Source organism: Pecten maximus, chromosome 4, assembly GCF_902652985.1.
Source record: "Pecten maximus chromosome 4, xPecMax1.1, whole genome shotgun sequence".
Lineage (NCBI taxonomy): Eukaryota > Metazoa > Mollusca > Bivalvia > Pectinida > Pectinidae > Pecten > Pecten maximus.
In genome coordinates this window covers 4,324,462-4,350,024 of record NC_047018.1, presented here as the reverse complement: position 1 = coordinate 4,350,024, position 25,563 = coordinate 4,324,462, and the positions used below count along the sequence as shown (strand labels likewise).

The following is a 25,563-nucleotide window of genomic DNA, read 5'->3' as shown; positions in this document are numbered from 1 at the left end:
ACAAGCCCTTTCCTTTACATGCCCTCTCCTTTACAAGCCCTCTCTGGTATCTGTGATCAGTAGATCCATGTTGTATCTGTGATCAGTAGTTCCATGTTGTATCTGTGATCAGTAGATCCATGTCGTATCTGTGATCAGTAGTTCTATGTTGTATCTGTGATCAGTAGTTCCATGTCGTATCTGTGATCATTAGTTCCATGTCATATCTGTGATCAGTAGTTCCATGTTGTATCTGTGATCAGTAGTTCTATGTCGTATCTGTGATCAGTAGTTCAATGTCGTATCTGTGATCAGTAGTTCCATGTTGTATCTGTGATCAGTAGTTCTATGTCGTATCTGTGATCATTAGTTCCATGTCGTATATGTGATCAGTAGATCCATGTTGTATCTGTGATCAGTAGATCCATGTTGTATCTGTGATCAGTAGTTCCATGTCGTATCTGTGATCAGTAGTTCCATGTCGTATCTGTGATCAGTAGTTCAATGTCGTATCTGTGATCAGTAGTTCCATGTTGTATCTGTGATCAGTAGTTCTATGTCGTATCTGTGATCATTAGTTCCATGTCGTATATGTGATCAGTAGATCCATGTTGTATCTGTGATCAGTAGTTCTATGTCGTATTTGTGATCAGTAGTTCCATGTTGTATCTGTGATCAGTAGTTCTATGTCGTATCTGTGATCATTAGTTCCATGTCGTATATGTGATCAGTAGATCCATGTTGTATCTGTGATCAGTAGATCCATGTTGTATCTGTGATCAGTAGTTCCATGTCGTATCTTTGATCAGTAGTTCCATGTTGTATCTGTGATCAGTAGTTCCATGTCGGATCTGTGATCAGTAGTTCCATGTTGTATCTGTGATCAGTAGTTCCATGTCATATCTGTGATCAGTAGTTCCATGTCGTATCTTTGATCAGTAGTTACATGTTGTATCTGTGATCAGTAGTTCCATGTCGTATCTGTGATCAGTAGATCCATGTTGTATCTGTGATCAGTAGTTCTATGTCGTATCTGTGATCAGTAGTTCCATGTTGTATCTGTGATCAGTAGTTCCATGTCCCATCTGTGATCAGTAGATCCATGTTGTATCTGTGATCAGTAGTTCTATGTCGTATCTGTGATCAGTAGTTCCATGTTGTATCTGTGATCAGTAGTTCCATGTCCCATCTGTGATCAGTAGATCCATGTTGTATCTGTGATCAGTAGTTCGATGTCGTATCTGTGATCAGTAGTTCCATGTCCCATCTGTGATCAGTAGTTCCATGTTGTATCTGTGATCAGTAGTTCGATGTCGTATCTGTGATCAGTAGATCCATGTCGTATCTGTGATCAGTAGTTCCATGTTGTATCTATGATCAGTAGTTCCATGTCGTACCTGTGATCAGTTCCATGTCATTACTGTGATCAGTAGTTCTATGATACACTTACAATTACAGCTCTGTAACTTGTACTTCTTTACTTCAGCGTGCAGAGGAAGAGGAGAAGCGTGCTGAGGAGGAACTCAAGAAACATAAAAAGGATGACGAAGAACGTGAGAAACTGAAGCGGCAACATAGACGTGAGTTGAGGAAGTCATTGTTATAGGGGTATTTATCAGAGAGTGTGTAGAGAGCTCCATCACAGAGCAAGGTCATGCGATTGGTAGTTCTTTACAGATTGTACCTTTAAGGTCAAGTTGGCAGGTTTTATTTTTAGTTAAATTTAGGTAGTGACTTTGAAATATAACTCAAATATAGGTCAAGGTAATTGTTAAAACAGATTAATTAAGGAACCATAAAGCCTAGGTCATTGTTAAAACAGATCAACTTAGGAACTTTAAAGTCTAGTTCATTGTTAAGAAATGCTTTATAGGCAATTAGAACATAACTGCAAGTTCAAGGTCACTGAGATTGAATTGAGTCACCACTGTAGAGGCTTTGTAACGAAGTTCATGCAGACCAAGGACCACAGAAACGTTAATCTGCGTTTCACCTACATGTAGATTATATATAATTAAGGTTTACTAAAGGTCAAAATGGAATGGTAATATGTGATCTTAACACTGTAATACTGATATAAAAAAGATCAATGAAACCTGGAGCTAAGTGATGTCTGTTTCCCACAGAACTAAGGGACAAGAAACTCCGATACAACCTGAAGGTGGCTATCAAATCTCGGGACAAATACCAGCTGGAGTACAACATCAGTGAGTTCAAAAAAGAAAAAGTCGACGATGTAGACATGGACCTCATCAAGGCTGAAAAACTTCTCAAGGAGCTCACCTCCAGGGATGGTAAGTCATAATCTGTGACTCTGACTCCAGGGATGGTAAGTCATTCATAACCTGTGACTTCTACTCCAGGGATGGTAAGTCATTCATAATCTGTGACTCTGACTCCAGGGATGGTAAGTCATTCATAACCTGTGACTCTGACTCCAGGGATGGTAAGTCATTCATAACCTGTGACTTCTACTCCAGGGATGGTAAGTCATTCATAACCTGTGACTTCTACTCCAGGGATGGTAAGTCATTCATAATCTGTGACTTCTACTCCAGGGATGGTAAGTCATTCATAACCTGTGACTCTGACTCCAGGGATGGTAAGTCATTCATAACCTGTGACTCTGACTCCAGGGATGGTAAGTCATTCATAACCTGTGGTTTCTACTTCAGGGATGGTGAATTATTCATAACCTGTGACTCCGACTCCAGGGATGGTAAGTCATTCATAACCTGTGACTCTGACTCCAGGGATGGTTATAAGTCATTCATAACCTGTGACTCTGACTCCAGGGATGGTAAGTCATTCATAACCTGTGACTCTGACTCCAGGGATGGTTATAAGTCATTCATAACCTGTGACTCTGACTCCAGGGATGGTAAGTCATTCATAACCTGTGACTCTGACTCCAGGGATGGTAAGTCATTCATAACCTGTGACTTCTACTCCAGGGATGGTAAGTCATTCATAACCTGTGACTTCTACTCCAGGGATGGTAAGTCATTCATAACCTGTGACTTCTACTCCAGGGATGGTAAGTCATTCATAATCTGTGACTCTGACTCCAGGGATGGTAAGTCATTCATAACCTGTGACTCTGACTCCAGGGATGGTAAGTCATTCATAACCTGTGACTTCTACTCCAGGGATGGTAAGTCATTCAAAACCTGTGACTTCTACTCCAGGGATGGTAAGTCATTCATAATCTGTGACTTCTACTCCAGGGATGGTAAGTCATTCATAACCTGTGACTCTGACTCCAGGGATGGTAAGTCATTCATAACCTGTGACTCTGACTCCAGGGATGGTAAGTCATTCATAACCTGTGGTTTCTACTTCAGGGATGGTGAATTATTCATAACCTGTGACTCCGACTCCAGGGATGGTAAGTCATTCATAACCTGTGACTCTGACTCCAGGGATGGTTATAAGTCATTCATAACCTGTGACTCTGACTCCAGGGATGGTAAGTCATTCATAACCTGTGACTCTGACTCCAGGGATGGTTATAAGTCATTCATAACCTGTGACTCTGACTCCAGGGATGGTAAGTCATTCATAACCTGTGACTCTGACTCCAGGGATGGTAAGTCATTCATAACCTGTGACTTCTACTCCAGGGATGGTGAGTCATTCATAACCTGTGACTCTGACTCCAGGGATGGTTATAAGTCATTCATAACCTGTGACTCCGACTCCAGGGATGGTAAGTCATTCATAACCTGTGACTCTGACTCCAGGGATGGTAAGTCATTCATAACCTGTGACTCTGACTCCAGGGATGGTTATAAGTCATTCATAACCTGTGACTCTGACTCCAGGGATGGTAAGTCATTCATAACCTGTGACTCTGACTCCAGGGATGGTTATAAGTCATTCATAACCTGTGACTCTGACTCCAGGGATGGTAAGTCATTCATAACCTGTGACTTCTACTCCAGGGATGGTAAGTCATTCATAATCTGTGACTTCTACTCCAGGGATGGTAAGTCATTCATAACCTGTGACTCTGACTCCAGGGATGGTAAGTCATTCATAACCTGTGGTTTCTACTCCAGGGATGGTGAATTATTCATAACCTGTGACTCCGACTCCAGGGATGGTAAGTCATTCATAACCTGTGACTCTGACTCCAGGGATGGTTATAAGTCATTCATAACCTGTGACTCTGACTCCAGGGATGGTAAGTCATTCATAACCTGTGACTCTGACTCCAGGGATGGTAAGTCATTCATAATCTGTGACTTCTACTCCAGGGATGGTAAGTCATTCATAACCTGTGACTCTGACTCCAGGGATGGTAAGTCATTCATAACCTGTGACTTCTACTCCAGGGATGGTAAGTCATTCATAACCTGTGACTCTGACTCCAGGGATGGTAAGTCATTCATAATCTGTGACTTCTACTCCAGGGATGGTAAGTCATTCATAATCTGTGACTCTGACTCCAGGGATGGTAAGTCATTCATAACCTGTGACTTCTACTCCAGGGATGGTAAGTCATTCATAACCTGTGACTTCTACTCCAGGGATGGTAAGTCATTCATAATCTGTGACTTCTACTCCAGGGATGGTAAGTCATTCATAATCTGTGACTCTGACTCCAGGGATGGTAAGTCATTCATAACCTGTGACTCTGACTCCAGGGATGGTAAGTCATTCATAACCTGTGACTCTGACTCCAGGGATGGTAAGTCATTCATAACCTGTGACTCTGACTCCAGGGATGGTAAGTCATTCATAACCTGTGACTTCTACTCCAGGGATGGTAAGTCATTCATAATCTGTGACTTCTACTCCAGGGATGGTAAGTCATTCATAATCTGTGACTCTGACTCCAGGGATGGTAAGTCATTCATAACCTGTGACTCTGACTCCAGGGATGGTAAGTCATTCATAACCTGTGACTCTGACTCCAGGGATGGTAAGTCATTCATAACCTGTGACTTCTACTCCAGGGATGGTAAGTCATTCATAATCTGTGACTTCTACTCCAGGGATGGTGAGTCATTCATAACCTGTGACTTCTACTCCAGGGATGGTAAGTCATTCATAACCTGTGGTTTCTACTCCAGGGATGGTGAGTCATTCATAACCTGTGACTCTGACTCCAGGGATGGTTATAAGTCATTCATAACCTGTGACTCTGACTCCAGGGATGGTAAGTCATTCATAACCTGTGACTTCTACTCCAGGGATGGTAAGTCATTCATAATCTTTGACTTCAACTCCAGGGATGGTGAGTCATTCATAACCTGTGACTCCAACTCCAGGGATGATATTTTGAAGCAGTTAATTTAGTTTACAGTCATTGTAGGATAAATGAACATACATCTACCTTGTATTGTTCAAGGGATATCTCTATCTATAAATGTTACTTCATTGGTTTACATTAAATTTTGTTACATTAGTGTATTGTGTTTAAGGTTTGAAGAGAGCCATGACAAAGCGTGAAATTGAGGAGCTGGAGAAAGCCATTCAAACAGTCAAGAAACATGGATTTGAAGTACAATTGGCTAAGGAGCTTGCTGAGGCCAACCAACTTTTGGTACGTCTACGACGCCTGGAACGGATCCGCCATGAGATCCTGGAGCTGAAACAGTCAACTGTGGCAGAGATTCGTAGCTACCAAACCCCTCCTTTGTTAGTTCATACCATCATGACTGCCACATTCCTGATACTCGGCCACAAAGAGAAAGAGACAAAGGTAGCCAACATTTATAATACTTCCTACATTGTACTATAACAACATAAAGGTTTGGAACCTAGATATATGGAGTGAAGTAATGATAGAAAACCTGGTAACTATACCATAGGCAGATCATGTCTAAACTGTGTTGAGGTAGAAGAGATGTCTCTTCATATGATCCATTAGCTTATGTAATCATGGTTCTTCTTACAGATAGTTTTTATTGCTCTACCATTCATTAGGTAATCTTTGAGGATTTCACTTTTCTATTTGCGATTTATAATGACAAGTACTGTTCACTTTCTCTCCTCATCCGTTTACAGGACTGGAAGGCGGTGCAGGCGATGGTGGGTAAAACTGGAAAGGAAAGTCTGAAGCGTCGCTGTTTGGAGTGTAAACCTGAGGCCATTGTCACAGGTGCAGCCAAGCGAGCTAAAACTCTTCTCAACAAGTATGAACTGGATGAAGTCCGTGATGTGTCAGCTGGAGCAGCCACATTCTATGTCTTTGTGAGTTGTCTATCTTTATCAACATGTACCAGTTTGTTTCATGTCCCTGCTAATTGAGTGTCTAGTCCTATTCATTATGTGAAAGTTGTTTTAGATAAATACTGTTATAGTTCGTGGGACAATCCTTTGGCTTAGGTTTTTCACTTGAAGACTTCACAAAATAACTTTTAAACTGATGAGAGTATACCATATTTTCATGGGAGCATACAGGCCCTCTGGGCCACTTGTTTTGATTTATAATTCTTTAGTAGAATGCTTTTGCGAAATTGTATTTTACCATTGTATATACCCTAGTAGTTTGTTTGTTAATATATCATAGCCCAGTAGTTTATTTATCTTGTTTATATACCCAGTAGTTTGTTTGTTATCATGATATTTACATTTCTTGTATATACCCAGTAGTTTCTTTGTTATCATATCATTTTGATTGTATATACATATTTATTACATTTTTACCAGTGAAATATCAAAAATTATTCATTCTATAAAAGTGATATTTTTCATCACTTTTGCTGATTTGACCAATCAAATTAATTACTAGAAAATACCAAAATAATTGACCAATCAGAAAGCCTGACATATATCTCAGTACCTGGACAGGGGGAACTACATTTTTTGTTTACAAATGATCGCTGTAGGCCTAGTTAGCATACGGGGTAGGTTTTTCGTTGATAAAAAATGTAATAAACAGAATATCTAACAGTGTCTTCAGTAATACCAAATATATTTCACTCGTGTGGCTAATATTTAGATATTTTTCACTCGTGCTGCGCACTCGTGAAAAATATCGAAATATTAGCCCCACTCGTGAAATATATTTGGTATTATTGAAAACACTGTTAGATATCCTCTATATATATATATTGTATACATATGTCTCTTGTCTTTTTCCAGTCTACAACCATGATAGAGGAAGCCCTGGACCTGGCCGAACAGAAGAATGCTGCTGCTGCTGAAGGCTCTAAATAGACTTGATCGGGGTAAAATCTGAGAAGTCACTTGAACATAGCATTGGATCCCTAGGGATTCTGTAGAGATGAAGAGGATTACTATTGGTTCTGTGGGAATGTCAATGGATACCATGGAAGGATTTTTTTCTGTGAAGAAATTATTGATGATTCTGTTGATTTTCAATGGGCAACTTAGATGGCTGAACCTTTTTGTTAAGTAGCCATGATAGCAAGGCAAAATTAATGTTTAATATTTATATCTTATTATATAAGAGGAATATATTTATATCTCTTGTCTATAGGTTAATTTTTCTATGTTTAACAAAACTCTGAGAACACTGTTGATATATGTTTCTTGGTTCCAAGCGATATAGATAATGGCTGTGTAGGTAACTAGCTACATGTACATGGTCCAGTATCCTCAGGCGTGTCGGCCAGGTGCCTTGAATTAATCCTTTCTGTTTTAGATGAAATACTGCTGGTTATCCTAGGTCTTGAATCTGATGTTTCTCATGGTTAATTGTTGAAGTTTTATGGTAATATTTTGCACGGCATCAAATTTAAGTCTGACACAATGATCAGGGCATCCAGTTGACCCTTGACTTTTAGCAATTTCAGAAGTCAAATCACTAATTCTGAGAAATCTGAAGGGTCAAAACATATGTCAAATAGACATGTCCCTTCAAACCCAAGAGTCAGATCTCAATTTGGGGAGTCAAAAACATACTCTCAAGGGTCTACTGGATGCCCTGATGATATTATTTAGAGTTAAAGATACAAAGTCATGAAATAATATATAGTTTGGAAGATAAACAAAAGTGGAAATGTGGACTGAAATGAGATGTGGTGTATTACTTTAAGCAACAACACAAGAATTAGGTTAATCCTTGTTTCACAAATTTGACAGGTAGTGTCAATATTTTGTATAACTTTGTATCTAAAAAAATCATAATCTAGAGCCTTTTATTTTGAATGAGACTCGTATGTTCTGAGCGTTTGCTCTTAATTTGTTTACAAAGAGCTGACAACATGTCTTTAAGGCCAGGAATTCCGGCTTACTGGTGTTACTTCAATTACACAGACTCACAACATGTACTGCACGCCCGAGGTCTGGTGTTGACAGACACTGTGTGTAGCTAGTCTCTCACACATGCTGGGTGTACTTTTATGTTATCTATTATTAGCTGTCAAAAATATGGAGTTCATGGCCACACCAATATCCCAACAGCTACAGAGTCTGATTTCCAATACTCAGCATATTGCAAAATATAGGATACACACATCAGGATATATATAGACTGCAGGTTAGTATACAGGTACTCACGTCTGTACACAGTCTGGTTAGTATACAACAGTAACAACATACGGGTACTCACGTCTGTACACAGTCTGGTTAGTATACAACAGTAACAACATACGGGTACTCACGTCTGTACACAGTCTGGTTAGTATACAACAGTAACAACATACGGGTACTCACGTCTGTACACAGTCTGGTTAGTGATTACTGTCTACAGAAGCTACTTTTTTTTTTTCTTTTTGGTTCGGGGGGAGGGGGTATGCTGAACAGAACAATGATTATTTTTGGAGTATTTACATTTTCTTCCCCTTTGCTGGCAAGGGTATATTTTATAGTCTATTTAACATTATACCTATGGACCATTTCGTTTTATTATGACACAGGGCTGGTCTCTGTTTTGGTCTCGTATCGTGGTTACTGAAGTATAAAATCATGCTGGCCTATGTATTTTAAAAATTGTTTTCTTACTTAGTTGTAAGAACGATTATCATTATCATAATAACCGTCATAGAACTTTTTACTTTTTGTGTTTGTTATTAATAAAATATTTAACAACGTGTTCACTGTGACTGTTTTGATTTGCGCCATAATTAACTTGCTGAGTAATAAATGTATATTCCACCAAACAATATACTAACATTTGATTAAACATATTACACCGCTGAAAATATATCAAAATGTTTCTACTGTTAATAAAGCGCAATTACAGCCGTCAAATCAACTAAACAGAGTAATCATGGACGCATGCCCCGATCCTGTCAATCGTACCAGCCGCGGGAAAGCTAGAAGATTAATCCGTGATGGTTGACCAATGAAAACCGTTGTTTCATCAACATTTTCGCCGATGTAGGACTACAACAAGCATTATAGTACTATTGTTAAGAAGATTGTTTGGAATTAATTTGTTGAGTAAGTACAAATGCCGTTTGGATCGTCGATTAGGAACCTGAGAATTTGTTACATTATCAATGTTGGACCTTCCCTAGTGTGTATAGCACATATTCATGCGTTTAGGGGGTCAATATTAACATTCGGTAAAAATGATGTGATGAGCATTTTGTTATGTTATTATGAAGTTGGTCAGAACTAAACAATGAGCCAACTGACCAAAAGTGAATGTCACAGGGTCGAATGATTGAGGTTCTAGGTCAGGTTTAGTATTTTTCATTGACGAACCTTCTATTATGAGATTATGAAACAATATTTTGAATTAAAGGATCAGTCAACTGACCAAAGATCAAAGTTATTTGATTGTAGTGTTTGTTTGTTGGGTTTGTCGCCCCATGAAGAGCAATTGTCATTTTGAGGCATGGTCTCCTTGTAGTAGAGTGTTGCTACATCACTTAACAATACACAGAGATCCGTCGCATGCCATCCAGAACAATAAGAGTAAAGCGCCTTTCTAATGTGTCCGTTTCTTAGCTTCCTGAGAAACATATGTACCACAATCGGTGGAGAGAGCCAGTCACCTCGGATCTTTATCTGGGGTTATATGGCCGATGCTCTATCCAATTGAGCTATCGGTCAAAGACAAAGTGGATCTCAGACTACGATCCTGGCTATTGATGGGGGGAGGTTTTGAAATAAAATAAATCAAACTTACAAATGAATAATGCAGCAGTATTTACATTTCTGCTAGCCCAGGAAATATGGAGGTGGGAGGAAACAAGAATGTATATTTTTTTCCTTGAGCAGATGTCTTCTTGACGATTATGGGGGATACATTGCTGTCATTGAATTGTGGGTCGAATTATTGTTGATATTTAGATTGGGTTGATCCACAATTTCCTAAGTTGCTGGACATGTAGTATGCAGGCTTTGGGTACATCAACGTTATATTCATTAGATTAAGGAAACTCTTTAATTCAAAATTATTCGAATGAAAGTATTATTAGATTTCAGTAAATATTTTTGTTCAGGAACTTTCCTTAAATTCTGATTACTTTCCTATAGAACACAAGAAGTTAACGAATCTCAACAAAGACCTAACATTAATAATGGAAGGAACACACGAAAATACCAAGCCAATAGAGATTTTAACGCCGAGACGCCGTAATACGGGACGTTAAAAAGGGCACGATCGGACACAAGTGATTTGTATTTCAGTACCCCGACAAGGTAAGTATGTATAGGTACTGTGATCTCTACCCCGACAAGGTAAGTATCTATAGGTACTGTGATATGTACCCCGACAAGGTAAGTACCTATAGGTACTGTGATATGTACCCCGACAAGGTAAGTACATGTACCTATAGGTACTGTGACATGTACCCCGACAAGGTAAGTACCTATAGGTACTGTGACATGTACCCCGACAAGGTAAGTACCTATAGGTACTGTGATATGTACCCCGACAAGGTAAGTACCTATAGGTACTGTGACATGTACCCCGACAAGGTAAGTATCTATAGGTACTGTGATATGTACCCGACAAGGTAAGTACCTATAGGTACTGTGATATGTACCCCGACAAGGTAAGTACCTATAGGTACTGTGACATGTACCCCGACAAGGTAAGTACCTATAGGTACTGTGATCTCTACCCCGACAAGGTAAGTACCTATAGGTACTGTGATATGTACCCCGACAAGGTAAGTACCTATAAGTACTGTGACATGTACCCCGACAAGGTAAGTACCTATAGGTACTGTGATATGTACCCCGACAAGGTAAGTACCTATAGGTACTGTGATATGTACCCCGACAAAGTAAGTATCTATAGGTACTGTGATATGTACCCCGACAAGGTAAGTATCTATAGGTACTGTGATATGTACCCGACAAGGTAAGTACCTATAGGTACTGTGATATGTACCCCGACAAGGTAAGTACCTATAGGTACTGTGATATGTACCCGACAAGGTAAGTACCTATAGGTACTGTGATCTCTACCCCGACAAGGTAAGTACCAATAGGTACTGTGATATGTACCCGACAAGGTAAGTACCTATAGGTACTGTGATATGTACCCCGACAAGGTAAGTATCTATAGGTACTGTGATATGTACCCCGACAAGGTAAGTATCTATAGATACTGTGATATGTACCCCGACAAGGTAAGTATCAATAGGTACTGTGATATGTACCCCGACAAGGTAAGTACCTATAGGTACTGTGATATGTACCCCGACAAGGTAAGTACCTATAGGTACTGTGATATGTACCCCGACAAGGTAAGTACCTATAGGTACTGTGACATGTACCCCGACAAGGTAAGTACCTATACGTACTGTGATATGTACCCCGACAAGGTAAGTATCTATAGGTACTGTGATATGTACCCCGACAAGGTAAGTACCTATACGTACTGTGATATGTACCCCGACAAGGTAAGTATCTATAGGTACTGTGATATGTACCCGACAAGGTAAGTATCTATAGGTACTGTGATATGTACCCCGACAAGGTAAGTACCTATAGGTACTGTGACATGTACCCCGACAAGGTAAGTACCTATACGTACTGTGATATGTACCCCGACAAGGTAAGTACCTATAGGTACTGTGATATGTATCCCGACAAGGTAAGTACCTATAGGTACTGTGACATGTACCCCGACAAGGTAAGTATCTATAGGTACTGTGATATGTACCCCGACAAGGTAAGTATCTATAGGTACTGTGATATGTACCCCGACAAGATAAGTACCTATAGGTACTGTGATATGTACCCCGACAAGGTAAGTACCTATAGGTACTGTGACATGTACCCCGACAAGGTAAGTACCTATAGGTACTGTGATATGTACCCCGACAAGGTAAGTACCTATAGGTACTGTGATATGTACCCCGACAAGATAAGTACCTATAGGTACTGTGATATGTACCCCGACAAGGTAAGTATCTATAGGTACTGTGATATGTACCCCGACAAGGTAAGTACCTATAGGTACTGTGATATGTACCCCGACAAGGTAAGTATCTATAGGTACTGTGATATGTACCCCGACAAGGTAAGTACCTATACGTACTGTGATATGTACCCCGACAAGGTAAGTACCTATAAGTACTGTGACATGTACCCCGACAAGGTAAGTACCTATAGGTACTGTGATATGTACCCCGACAAGGTAAGTATCTATAGGTACTGTGATATGTACCCCGACAAGGTAAGTATCTATAGGTACTGTGATCTCTACCCCGACAAGGTAAGTACCTATAGGTACTGTGATATGTACCCCGACAAGGTAAGTACCTATAGGTAGTGATATGTACCCCGACAAGGTAAGTATCTATAGGTACTGTGATATGTACCCCGACAAGGTAAGTATCTATAGGTACTGTGATATGTACCCCGACAAGGTAAGTACCTATAGGTACTGTGATATGTACTGTGATCTCTACCCCGACAAGGTAAGTACCTATAGGTACTGTGATCTCTACCCCGACAAGGTAAGTACCTATAGGTACTGTGATATGTACCCCGACAAGGTAAGTATCTATAGGTACTGTGATATGTACCCGACAAGACTCTAAAACCAACTAAATAGCTATTAGACACTAATAAACTAAATATTGACTATGAATTACCAAGCCAACAAAATAGCTATTAAACTTCAAAATACAATATAATGCGATGAGATAAACTGCAATGTTCAGTCTGAATTACAAAACCAATAAGATAGTTATTAGATACTAATAAACTGAATATTGACTCTGAATTATAAAACCGACAAAATAGCTTTCATATTCTAATAAACTAAATATTGACTCTGAATTATAAAACCGACAAAATAGCTATCAGACACGATATGGTTTATTGAACAAATTGCATTGATAGTTACATGATATGATTCAAGCTACATATAGAGATAACATGTATGCATTGATTGTGCTTGTAAAAACGTAAATATTGAAATCTTTGATTAAGATTTCTTCAACTTCACGAATTAATGAGGTAAGATTTCTAATGGAAGCAGACACGACGTTATTGTCATCATAAAACAAAACCAAATTTAAAAAATGCGCCTTTTTATTTTAGATACGACGTCACAAAATCGACTGATTACAATTAAGAAGGTAAGTTACAAAACATGTATTCATACCTGTCAAGTGTCCTGCTCAATCTCCATTGCAAAATTTTAGTCTAAAACTGGAGATTTTGTCAGATGTGTGTTTTATCGTTAAAACTTTGTCGGTTACTGGATTACAAACTGGAGATCGCCATTTTTCCTTGACAGATATGATATAACGACAATGCATTGATATCTTACTCTACACTAATACAAGTCTACTTTTAACTTCATGTACACAGATGTGCCCAATCTCGATGTTATGTTCATGTACATGTACATGTAATTATTTCACGAAATAGTTTACTGTATTACATAAATTTATGTGAAATAACTCGTCAATTACGTCATTCTTTTTTATCAATCAATTACATTGTATCAATAACTGATGTCCTAAGCATCACTGATATTTCCTAGAAAAACGAAACAGCTGTATGTTGGCGTTTAATACATTTTTGTATCTTCTGTATCTAACTCGTATTGAAAGCTGCTAATATCGTGCATGTGTTTTTGACATCTGAAACATCAATGAATTAATACAATAGCCATTTAATCGTCAATCTTTATCCTAATCAACAGTTATATGGTGGCCTACGTTATCTACAATATTTTCCCGCGTGATTCAATTACACGAACCGTTTATACAAGAGTCCCAATTGACCTGTATCGTTCACGCGGGTTTTTCATGTGTCACATTCTATTCTATGTCTTCAATATAAGAAATATTTAAACAATGTCTATTGATCTGAAATGTTTAATAAAGTAAACCCTGGTCAATTCAGACCAATGATAGTTGTAACATCGACAACCCTATTTACAAGTTTGCTATTAACAAAATGTGTGCGTTATTTAATTGTTTTGAAAAAGCCAATAATGTTTAATCCCAAAGCTGCAGAGCAAATTAATCTAACATGCTCGGGTCATGGCCTGTCGTCTTTGATATACAAAATTTGCTTAGATGCTTTGAACTATTTAGGCACAGTAATTTGAAAGGTTAAAACCAATTATTGAATAAATAAACTTAAATCTTAGTATAATGTAAGTAAGAATATTACCTTAGGTCTTGGGTTTTTCAGAAATGGGTCAAGGTTATTTATCTAAACGCACCTTATAATGCTAGCATAGTGTCTCGCTAGTGACCCTACTTTGTTGAAATCCTTACAGGGACTCCAGCGCCGGACCATACAAAGTAAAGTCTCATTGCCCTATTGATATCAAACACTGTAGGAATGTAGTTGTAGCATTGCTCCGAAAGAATACAAACGTCCAATCGAGCTGTTTATCATAGCAACAAGTAACCGTATAAAAATGGGTGTGGGGAAATCCCGCCTCGACGGTGGCGTCACGCGTATATCCGCGTAAAAATCTTCATGGTGAAAATAATAAAACTCGTTTTACTGAAATATGCAATGGTCTCTTACAGACACGAGTGTAAGTATATGCCTTTACACATAAACCTTTGTCTTCAAACATCACATTCACCTTCACAAAACCTACTAAAAACAGAGATCGCTACACACATCCATATAGTGGTCATACATAATCACACGCCGAAGTCACATACACTGTCATGGACACGAACACTGCCACAAACGGCGGTCCACAACTCACAGCCACACTGAGGCCATTACATACAGGAATATACAGTGTCCACAACGCACAGCCACACTGAGCCCACTGCATACAGGGACAAACCGCGCCTAGAACATTCACACTGAGGCCGCTACATACATAAACAAAACCAAGCTCAGAACACAGCAACACTGAAGCCGCTATATTCAGCAACACACTGTATAGAAGACACACAAACACTTTCAAGCCGCTACATACAGCAACACACCGTATACAAGACACACAGCCACTTTCAAGCCGCTACATACAGCAACACACCGTGTACAAGACACACAGACACTTTCAAGCCGCTACATACAGCAACACACCGTGTACAAGACACACAAACACTTTGAAGTCACCATATTCAGCAACATACCGTATACAGGACACACATCTACACTGGGGCCACTACATACAGCAACACACCGTGTACAGGACACACATCTACACTGGGGCCACTACATACAACAACACACCGTGTACAGGACACACATCTACACTGGGGCCACTACATACAACAACACACCGTGTACAGGACACACATCTACACTGGGGCCACTACATACAGCAACACACCGTGTACAGGACACACATCTACACTGGGGCCACTACATACAGCAACACACCGTGTACAGGACACACATCTACACTGGGGCCACTACATACAACAACACACCGTGTACAGGACACACATCTACACTGGGGCCACTACATACAACACACCGTGTACAGGACACACATCTACACTGGGGCCACTACATACAACAACACACCGTGTACAGGACACACATCTACACTGGGGCCACTACATACAGGAACTAAGCATGTCCAGTTTACACAGTCACACCGAAACCAATACATTCAGCAACATACGATGTACACGGCACACCGCCACACTTAGGCTACTACATTCAGCAACACACTCTGTACAGGACACACCGCCACACGAGGGCCACTACATACCGAGGCCACTACATGATGGGACGACTAAATTTAACAAAACACCATGTCCACCACTCATTGATGTCATTTACACACAGCCACATGCTGTGGCCACCAGATTGGGGACGAAGTGAACCTGTAAGTCATTGTTGTCGACATACATGATGGACAGCGAGCTATATGAGATCGGGGCACAGCATGGGGTCAGCTGCCTCATCATATTCCATTCGTTCTGGTTCCACCGATGATCCTGTATCATCTGGGTGTGGTTGTAGTGGGCTTGATGTTGAGCTGCAATTTATAATATGCAACATTTGTTATTTTTGGTCATGTAAAAAATTACTATCATAAATACTGCAGACACGAACTATTACCGCTATCATCGCATTAAAGAGAAGAATACTTTCTTTCAAGATCAATTAGAATTCGAACACCGAAACGCCTGTGTTAACCTTTAATTTAAACATTTAGCATAGAAAATTATAATGTCAGCCAGTCCTTACACTCTTTGGGAGTGTAGTGTTATTGTTTCCAAATTACATTTTTGTAATAGCGTTACAATTCCCACATTAATACTCGTTGTGGTATTACCTTCGCATGAGCCGTAACAGTAGTTGGCCTGGAACGAAACCGGGCTTACAATGCTGTCCCAGCCGATATCTTGGAAGTTGATGGTGAGGGGCTTCATACAGCACTCCGTGGAACTCTCTGTACACTCTCTTGGTGTGCTTCGTCCATGCCGGAAATGGTTTCCTTTCTTAGTTGTTATCACCAAGAAGGGCCTCGTGTCATTTTTAAAACTATATATTGTCCTTGGATTTTTTCGTATACAGCTTCTACAAAGAATGGAGATGCCATCATTTTGACGTGGCTTCTGAAGCCAGCGTATGACCGACTTTTTCACCCCTATCTTCAGCCAGCCGTATTTGATACGTGTCTCAAGTCTGTTGACCATGTTTTTGGGGCGGCGCCTGCCCTTTTGGTCCTGTTTCAGTTCTGACATGATAAATGTTTGGATATGGGGGTCCTGATGATGGAAAAGCTTGTAGATCCAAATCTCGGCTGAAAATACGTCCTTGGGATTCACCTTTCCCTCCACGTCAAAGTGATAACATCCTGTGCCTTTCTTGTTCATGCATTCGGACGTTACTGAAACGAAAAGCATTTAGTTGTGAAATCGTCTTACTAAGTAACTACGTCTGTGACTTACTAATGTTATTTGGCAAGTAGAGGAACCATTGAAGTAATATACATGTAGACCATTCTTGGAAAATCAGAAACACGGGCAGTGGGTTGTTTACACCGAGAAATCCTTAACAGTGTGACTGTTAATGCCATCCAGTTTGTTAATGATAAAGTAAACAATGAAACACCAAAGAACTAGCTAGATTTAAGGATGCCAATTTGAATAATTTTGTTTTGTGTAAAGTCACATAGTTATACTTAACATACATATGTATTTTCTATCAAAGTCCCGAATTGCCACATACTCAAACTATAGGCAACAACTGTCCTACTTATCCTGAGCAGAAAAGGGTGCAATCTGAAGCTCCTTTTGTGCTTTTTGGCAGCTTTATATTATCTGAAATTCCTCACGGAGGTGATGTATATGGATACAAGACCATAGGTTATTTTAGATGTATTTTAACTTAGAAATTACGAATCTCGCTCTAATTGTGCAATCAGCCGCAAAGATTTAGTCATCTTTGGAGTCAATTTTCAAATTGTTCTTCTACACAGTCGATTTACTCTGTATTATAAAATACCAAATATAATTTAACGTTCTTTTTTGATATCTAAATATTACTTTATTTTACTTATTGCTGAAATCATAATAGACAAAGTCCATGTATAAAAGTCGGTTTATAAATCCTTAAAGCGTACAAATGCCACTTAAATTAATTTTCATTTCGGAATTACGAGTATAAAATATTATTTAGTATACGAGGTCTTACAACCTGGATAATATAAAATTTGTATCAAGGAGACTTTCGAACTTTTAAAGCAGCCAGAAAGAACATTTAGTTGAATAGTGTTTACAATATTTTTTTTAATTCTTTTATTTTTTATTTTTTTTTTTTTTATTTTTTTTTTTTATGTTTCTTATTACATCACGTCAATTCGATTTCAAATATTGAAAAAAACATATTGTTTCTTTATGTTTGATAATTGGAATGACCGTTAAATTTACTTAATTCAAGTTCAAACGACCTCGGAGATGTCTTTCTGTTTGATTGTCAATATATCACATGCCATTTGGTGGTACATTTGTATATGAAAACTAACACACTGTATTCAGTTTCAGTTAGCCTGACTAAAGCGGCAATGTGAAAACATGACCAGTAACATATAGCCCATTGGAATGATAGCTATTGTCCATATAGCACCTAAATGTAATATTTTATTATCAATGTCATTTATTGCAATTTAACCTCCATTTTTAGCTCGCCATCTACTTTTACCCAATTTATTGTGGTGGTTTTTTTTAATAATTTACTTATTTCCTAGAAATCCTTCAGTGATGTCATTCCGATAACTTTATCCATGGGCTATCATCAACGCCTTGGATTTCTATTCCATTTAGTTATTTATTTAAATCCTTAAAAAAATACTTCTACATTAATGATCAACGCCTTGGATTTCTATTCCATTTAGTTATTTATTTAAATCTTTAAAACATACTTCTACATCAATTATCAACGCCTTGGATTTCTATTCCATTTAGTTATTTATTTAAATCTTTAAAACATACTTCTACATCAATTATCAACGCCTTGGATTTTCTATTCCATTAGTCATTTATTTAAATTTTTACAAAATACTTCTACATTTATGATTAATGCCTTGGATTTCTATTCCATTTAGTTATTTATTTAAAAAAAAAATACTTTATTTAGTTATTTATTTAAATCTGAACGTTTACTTCTTCAGTAAAATAACACATTAAGTTGACCTGACACTTTTGTTCTATGAAGCGACGTATCTTAGCACTGTAGTAGTAGCTTTATCATAATACTTGTTTTTCAGAATAGACACGTCATGGCAATCAACATTTGCCAATGACCTCTAGGCTCGATGACCTTTTATACAAAAACTAGAACTTTGACGCGTATGTCATTCCGAAGATAGGTTTTGGATATCAGCACACAGCGTTTCTGATATAAATGGGAGAGACTTAGTTCGTTTCTAATTGTTTCCAGCTGGCTGAAGCATTCACAAACATGTTTCATGTGACGACACACCAGCGGATTTAACATAAAGCATGTTCAAAATACCCAACCCTTCGTCATAATGATATCTTATTTAGCCTTGAAAACAGTGGATCGACAAGGGTATGGCATGTGCTGTCATTTTTCACACAGATGTTCAGTAATAAAACATGTCGACAAGTGATGGTAATCACACAAACGATAAGTGCTGCCTGTTTTGCCATATCACATTTCATACTGGACGCATTGACATCAGGATAATACGTAGGGTACAAAGTCCTTTTCGTCAAGACACATATAATCAGCCATGCCTTTTAGAGTACAGTGTACCTCCGTGGTAATCTAGATTTGGAATATAGATTGGCCTAACAAACAGCGACATGCTAATAGATTTAGATGTATTTCTCCTTCACAATTATAATATCACATTCGACTGACCATGGAGCACATACACGTACTGGTGTTTCTGTAGAGATAGGCGATAGTGTCTCGTACCTCCAAAAAAATACTATGACAACCTGTCACGTGTCTACAAGGAAACACCATGACAACCTGTCACGTGTCTACAAGGAAACACAATGACAATCTGTTACGTAGGAAACACCATGACAACCTGTCACGTGTCCACAAGGAGACATCATGACAACCTATCGCGTGTCCACAGTAACATCATGGCAACCTGTCACGTGTCCACAAGGAAACACAATGACATGTCAACTGTCCACCAGTAACACCATGATAATCTGTCACGAGTCCACATAGAACCCCCATGACAACATATCACGTGTCCACCAGTTACACCACGACAACCTGTCACTTGTCTACATGGAGACATCATGACAACCTATCGCGTGTCCACAGTAACATCATGGCAACCTGTCACGTGTCCACAAGGAAACACAATGACATGTCAACTGTCCACCAGTAATACCATGATAATCTGTCACGAGTCCACATAGAACCCCCATGACAACATATCACGTGTCCACCAGTTACACCACGACAACCTGTCACTTGTCTACATGGAAACACCAAAGCAACCTATCGCGTGGCCACAGTAACACCATGACACCCTATCGCGTGCCCACAGTAACACCTTGACACCATATCGCGTGGCCACAGTAACACTATCACAACCTATCGCGTGGCCACCGTAACACCATGACATCCTATCGCGTGGCCACAGTAACACCATGACATCCTATCGCGTGGCCACCGTAACACCATGACATCCTATCACGTGTCCACCGTTACACCATATCGCGTGGCCACAGTAACACCATGACACCCTATCGCGTGGCCACAGTAGCACTATGACATCATATCGCGTGGCCACAGTAACACCATGACAACCTATCGCATGGCCACAGTAACACCACGACACCCTATCACGTGGCCATAGTAACACCATGGCAACCTATCACATGGCCACAGTAACACCATGACGACCTATCGCGTGTCTTTTATGAAAACACCATGACACCCTATCGCGTGGCCACAGTAACACCATGACACCTTATCGCGTGGCCACAGTAACACCATGACACCCTATCGCGTGGCCACGGTAGCATCATGACAACCTATCGTGTGGCCACAGTAACACCATGACGACCTATCGCGTGTCTTCATGAAAACACCATGACACCCTATCGCGTGGCCACAGTAACACAATGACACCCTATCGCGTGGCCACAGTAACACCATGACAACCTATCGCGTGGCCACAGTAACACTATCACAACCTATCACGTGACCACGGTAACACCATGACGACCTATCGCGTGTCTATTTGGAAACACCATGACACCCTATCGCATTGCCACAGTAACACCATGACAACCAATCTGACAACCTATCGCGTGGCCACAGTAACACCATGACAACCTATCGCAGGGCCACAGTAACACCATGACACCCTATCGTGTGGCCACAGTAACACCATGTCACCCTATCGCGTGGCCACAGTAACACCATGACAACCTATCGCGTGGCCACAGTAACACCATGACAACCTATCGCAGGGTCACAGTAACACCATGACATCCTATCGCGTGGCCACAGTAACACCATGACACCCTATCGCGTGGCCACAGTAACACCATGAAATCCAATCGCGTGGCCACAGTAACACCATGACACCCTATCGCGTGGCCACATTAACACCATGAAATCCAATCGCATGGCCACAGTAACACCATGACACCCTATCGCGTGGCCACATTAACACCATGAAATCCAATCGCATGGCCACAGTAACACCATGACACCCTGTCGCGTGGCCACATTAACACCATGACAACCTATCGCGTGCCCCTTGGAACCACGACCACCATGGAACCAGAGACGTATAAGGACGTATAAGGAGATCATTGCAAACGTAATAAAATACAATTTGTATTAAGAATTCATTGACAGTGTCTTAGTGCACCACAATTTTAATCGAGCCTCGAACACAAAACGCCCTAGACTGATTGATATGTAAAAAGTAGTACTTGTACTGGTCATTTTTTTAACAATATCTGATCCCTATGAACTGTGCCTGTAATTGGCATTTCAAACTAGTTCAATACCCAGTCCTTTCGACGCCAGGCAGTTTTCATGAAACAGACCTATCTGGTCAGAACCGGTGAGCAATATTGGTTTAACCTCGACCTCAGAAATACCGAGACTAGACGTGCTAAACAATTAGTCACAAACATACTGCTATACATGTTGAATGTTATGTAATCTGTGTTTATGTTATACTAGATATTGACCCTTAAACATTCCGTCACTGTCAGAGCTTTGCTTGCCGATTAACAATACAGACAAAGCCAATTATAAGTCTGCTTCTGATGTTGATTTCACGCATAATGAACATATAGTCTCATTCAATTAAAAAAAAAGACTGAATATGTTTGAAGGGTATAACTAGTGAAAACACAGTAATTTAATAACGGCTCTTATAAGTATCGTTATGATATCCAATTCTGCTTGATTAGAATTTGTTCATATCGGCATTTCAGTCTAGGAAAACGTGACAACACTCTAGTGTATATATGTTAGTCTAAGTTTACTTTCAATAAAGAGAATATTTTCTTCTTACTAAGAAAAGAGATGAAGTACTTTGTAGAAATCTACCATGTCATATCTTTATGTGAAATAAAATCATTGTCAAACTAGTCTTCAATATGTTTAGCAGTAATATAATTATTTTCTGTTAATGTAAGCATTCTTGTACGGAAGCTATATTTTGGTATACATGATACACATATAAACTCGTTTGACGTGTTAAGGGGGTTCTAGGCGTTACATGATTCCAGTTGTTTGTATCGCGATGTGTTAATATTCTGAAATGTGAAGAACCTACAGACCTGATACCGAAATACGTTGCCTGTTTAAAAGTTTAAACAAAATCTAGAAACCTGAATAGAAGATTTGCGAGACAAGTGATACAATTTATTCGTTAACGAAAGACGGTGCATAACATTTTGTTATTGTTTTGTCAAAAAATATCAATTGAAATATGTTGTCATGAATAAGCGTCATATTGATAATAAATGATAGTTGGAATTATTCTACGCAGATTGGTGTTATTATCGATTATTGTTAAGGTAAGCACAACTTTGCAGCAAATATAGGTATTTGTAAGTTGGTTTAAATAGTCAATTAATTAGTTATAAAACTTCTGATAGAAGCACTTACCCATATGACTTTGCATAATTTTCTTTGTTTTAAAAGCCTGAATTTTTAAGGACGTCTGTTTGAAACTAATTAAACACCTGGTCGTGGTATTGGTTATGTTAAAATGTTTCTCTGTTTCGTGATAATCGAGTCCGTGTAATACAACCTATCCCCTGATATCTGAATCCAAAGTCCAACGCTCAGAGTCGTTGCTATGATGTCTTCAAGTAGACTCAGGCTAACACAGTTCTGTCTTTTGTGCGTTGAGAGAACCTTTGGAACTACAATTTCGTCAAATGCGGTTTTTTTTTTTTCTTTTTTGGAAATATTGACGTACTATTTATATTCCCGTTACAAATTTTGAATAGTGCCAATGTTTAAACTTACTTCAACAAATCGTGATACTTGTTCATGGACAACGCGTGCATTCGGCGTGGAGACACACATGGCAAGCACTCCCAACGTCACGCAACAATAGGTGTCAAAATCATAGTGCATGTTCACAATGGGTATTGTACTTGGGTTCCACATATTCTATAATTCTGATAATACTATTTTATATAAGAGAAGCCTTACTTTCGAAGTGAGGTAGATTTGATGATCAGGAGCAGTCTTGACTGTAATTAATAATACTTATATATGCTTTCATTGTTGATAAACTCAAGAATTCAAATATATAGTGCTACAGTGGCACAGTTTTTTATCACAGAAACATGTTTATGTCGCGCATTACGAAATATTAAGTCACAGTTTAAGGACAACATTTGCGAATTTAGACGGATTAATCTTTGATAATCTGTTTATAAAGTGTTTAGTTTAAATCTCTGTTGAGCTTAACACTAATTCTACTCAGACAAGAATAAACCACAAAATACAAGGTCAAGGACTCGGAATTGGCCACTGACGTGATTAAGTATCAACATGGAGCATAGCCTGAAGAGAATATAACATATGAAATATATCTAACAAAAATACCTTTTAAGCATTGAACTACTTTCAGTTGGAAGTTATGGGCCGATGAATGCCAACTGGACAAAGGCAAATTTAATGAAGCGCGCTAGCGCTTCATGTTGAATTTGCCTTTGTCCAGTTGGCATTCATCGGCCCATAACTTCCAAATGAAAGCAGTTCAATGCTTATATTTACATTTGACAACGACTTTTAAAGACTATATCCAGGAATTTTGCTTCTACGATGAATGAACAAATTATTATCGTCAAAGACGGAACAGCCTTTTCAACAGCCATCTTTCGTTATCGCCGACGTTACAATTATGACGTCACTATAATAATGACGTCATAATAAAGATTTGGAAGTTATGGACTCGTAACCTTCAAGTGAGCTTGGTAAGGTTATATAGTGGGGCTGCAGTGTAAATGTAAATATACATGAGTGAACAGGCATACATGTGCGTGTATTGGATGAAGATATAATTAATATGCCTACATGATGTCTACTTGGTATTTACAATCTGTGAATTTTACAATATGCCAGCAATTGTTAATGTATAATGTGTATTTTAATTTACTATAATAATAATGTTATGGTCATTCTCTACACTAAACGTTATATATCACGTTCATTTGTCGGTGTGGGTGTGGTGCGAAAGTGATCAATAATTTTGTTATAATATGTATATTCACATGTCTACGGATGAGCCAAAAGGCTTAAAGCAATAAAGAACTTGAACTTGAACCTTATATATCTGCTATCAACGTTAATCAATTTCCACCTACCGTCCGACCCCATAACGAGAACTTGTTTTTTCCGGGAGTAAAAGTTCGGGTGTGTCCGTTGCCTCCTTCTCGTGTCCAATCCATCACTCATGTACTGGTGGTGTAGGTATTTGAAGGGCAACGCGGGTCGTGGACCGTGAAGTTTAGGAGGGGCGTCAAGTCGTAGTTTTTCCAGAACGCGGCGCTTTATATTCTCGATGTGCTCCTGTTCTTGGAGTTTCATCAAGTCCGCCGCAGTTAGGGGATTCGTATGAGCAGGTACGATAACACCTGGTTTTGTTCGTTTTCCAATAGAATCATTATATGCCAATTCCGATTCTGTTGAGTTGAGATTGGTGTCGTTGTTCACGTCTAAATCAATTAAAGTCACAATTGGTGTGTAATCTTCTGTTTTGTTAACACTAGTACTTTTTGTTGAATCTGTAGTATTATCCACATTTAAAGTTCTTTTTTCATCCAAGTATGATTTTGTCCGTAGAGAACCAGTAATATGTTTGATACTATCCATTTCCTCGGTAACCTGGTCTTGGCTCGAGTCGTGTTGAGGACCAGAACCACTCAATCTAGCCTCAGCTTGTCCTTTTTCGACTGATCTTCTGGGAGACGAGTTTACGAAGTCGGCGAGGACAACGAAATGCAAAAGTATCGTCAATAAAATAGCGTGCCCCATGGTCACCGAATGAACACGTAAATTATCTGACCGACCAAAGCGGTTCCCCGACGGAGTATGGCTCAACATGTGCTGCCTGTTGGATCATTATACCAACGAATAGGGGTGTGTGGTAAGTTGTCCAATCGAAACGGTTAGAATTAATCCGAAATCCCAGAGGACCATCAAAGGGTATCTACAAACTAAAAAAAAAGACTTATGATTCTGGTTTAAGATTGATGCGTTAGTTGATTTACTGTTTTTAAAGTATTTTACAATAAAAAGGAATGTACATGGTTGTGATCTACT

At 39.2% G+C, this 25,563-nt stretch overlaps 2 protein-coding genes across 3 annotated transcripts in view; one reads left to right on the top strand and one right to left on the bottom strand.

Moving 5' to 3' along the window:
- Positions 1–8,632, top strand: part of LOC117325024 (cancer-related regulator of actin dynamics homolog) — a 30,785-nt gene extending 22,153 nt beyond the window's left edge. For both annotated transcript variants that reach the window (XM_033880918.1, XM_033880920.1), the window contains exons 9-13: positions 1,466–1,559; positions 2,106–2,273; positions 5,409–5,689; positions 5,995–6,180; positions 7,075–8,632. In XM_033880918.1, the coding sequence (XP_033736809.1) occupies positions 1,466–1,559; positions 2,106–2,273; positions 5,409–5,689; positions 5,995–6,180; positions 7,075–7,149 (804 nt within the window). In that variant the 3' untranslated portion in view covers positions 7,150–8,632. The remainder of the gene's footprint in view (positions 1–1,465; positions 1,560–2,105; positions 2,274–5,408; positions 5,690–5,994; positions 6,181–7,074) is intronic.
- A 4,535-nt stretch (positions 8,633–13,167) lies between these two features.
- On the bottom strand, positions 13,168–25,383 carry LOC117325021 (growth/differentiation factor 8-like). Its single transcript, XM_033880916.1, has 3 exons — positions 24,606–25,383; positions 16,589–17,146; positions 13,168–16,288 (listed from the first exon to the last, which is right to left on the bottom strand). Exons 1-3 carry the CDS (start codon positions 25,342–25,344, stop codon positions 16,086–16,088), a joined length of 1,500 nt encoding a protein of 499 aa, XP_033736807.1. The 5' UTR covers positions 25,345–25,383; the 3' UTR covers positions 13,168–16,085.
- Between the last annotated feature and the right edge of the window lie 180 nt (positions 25,384–25,563).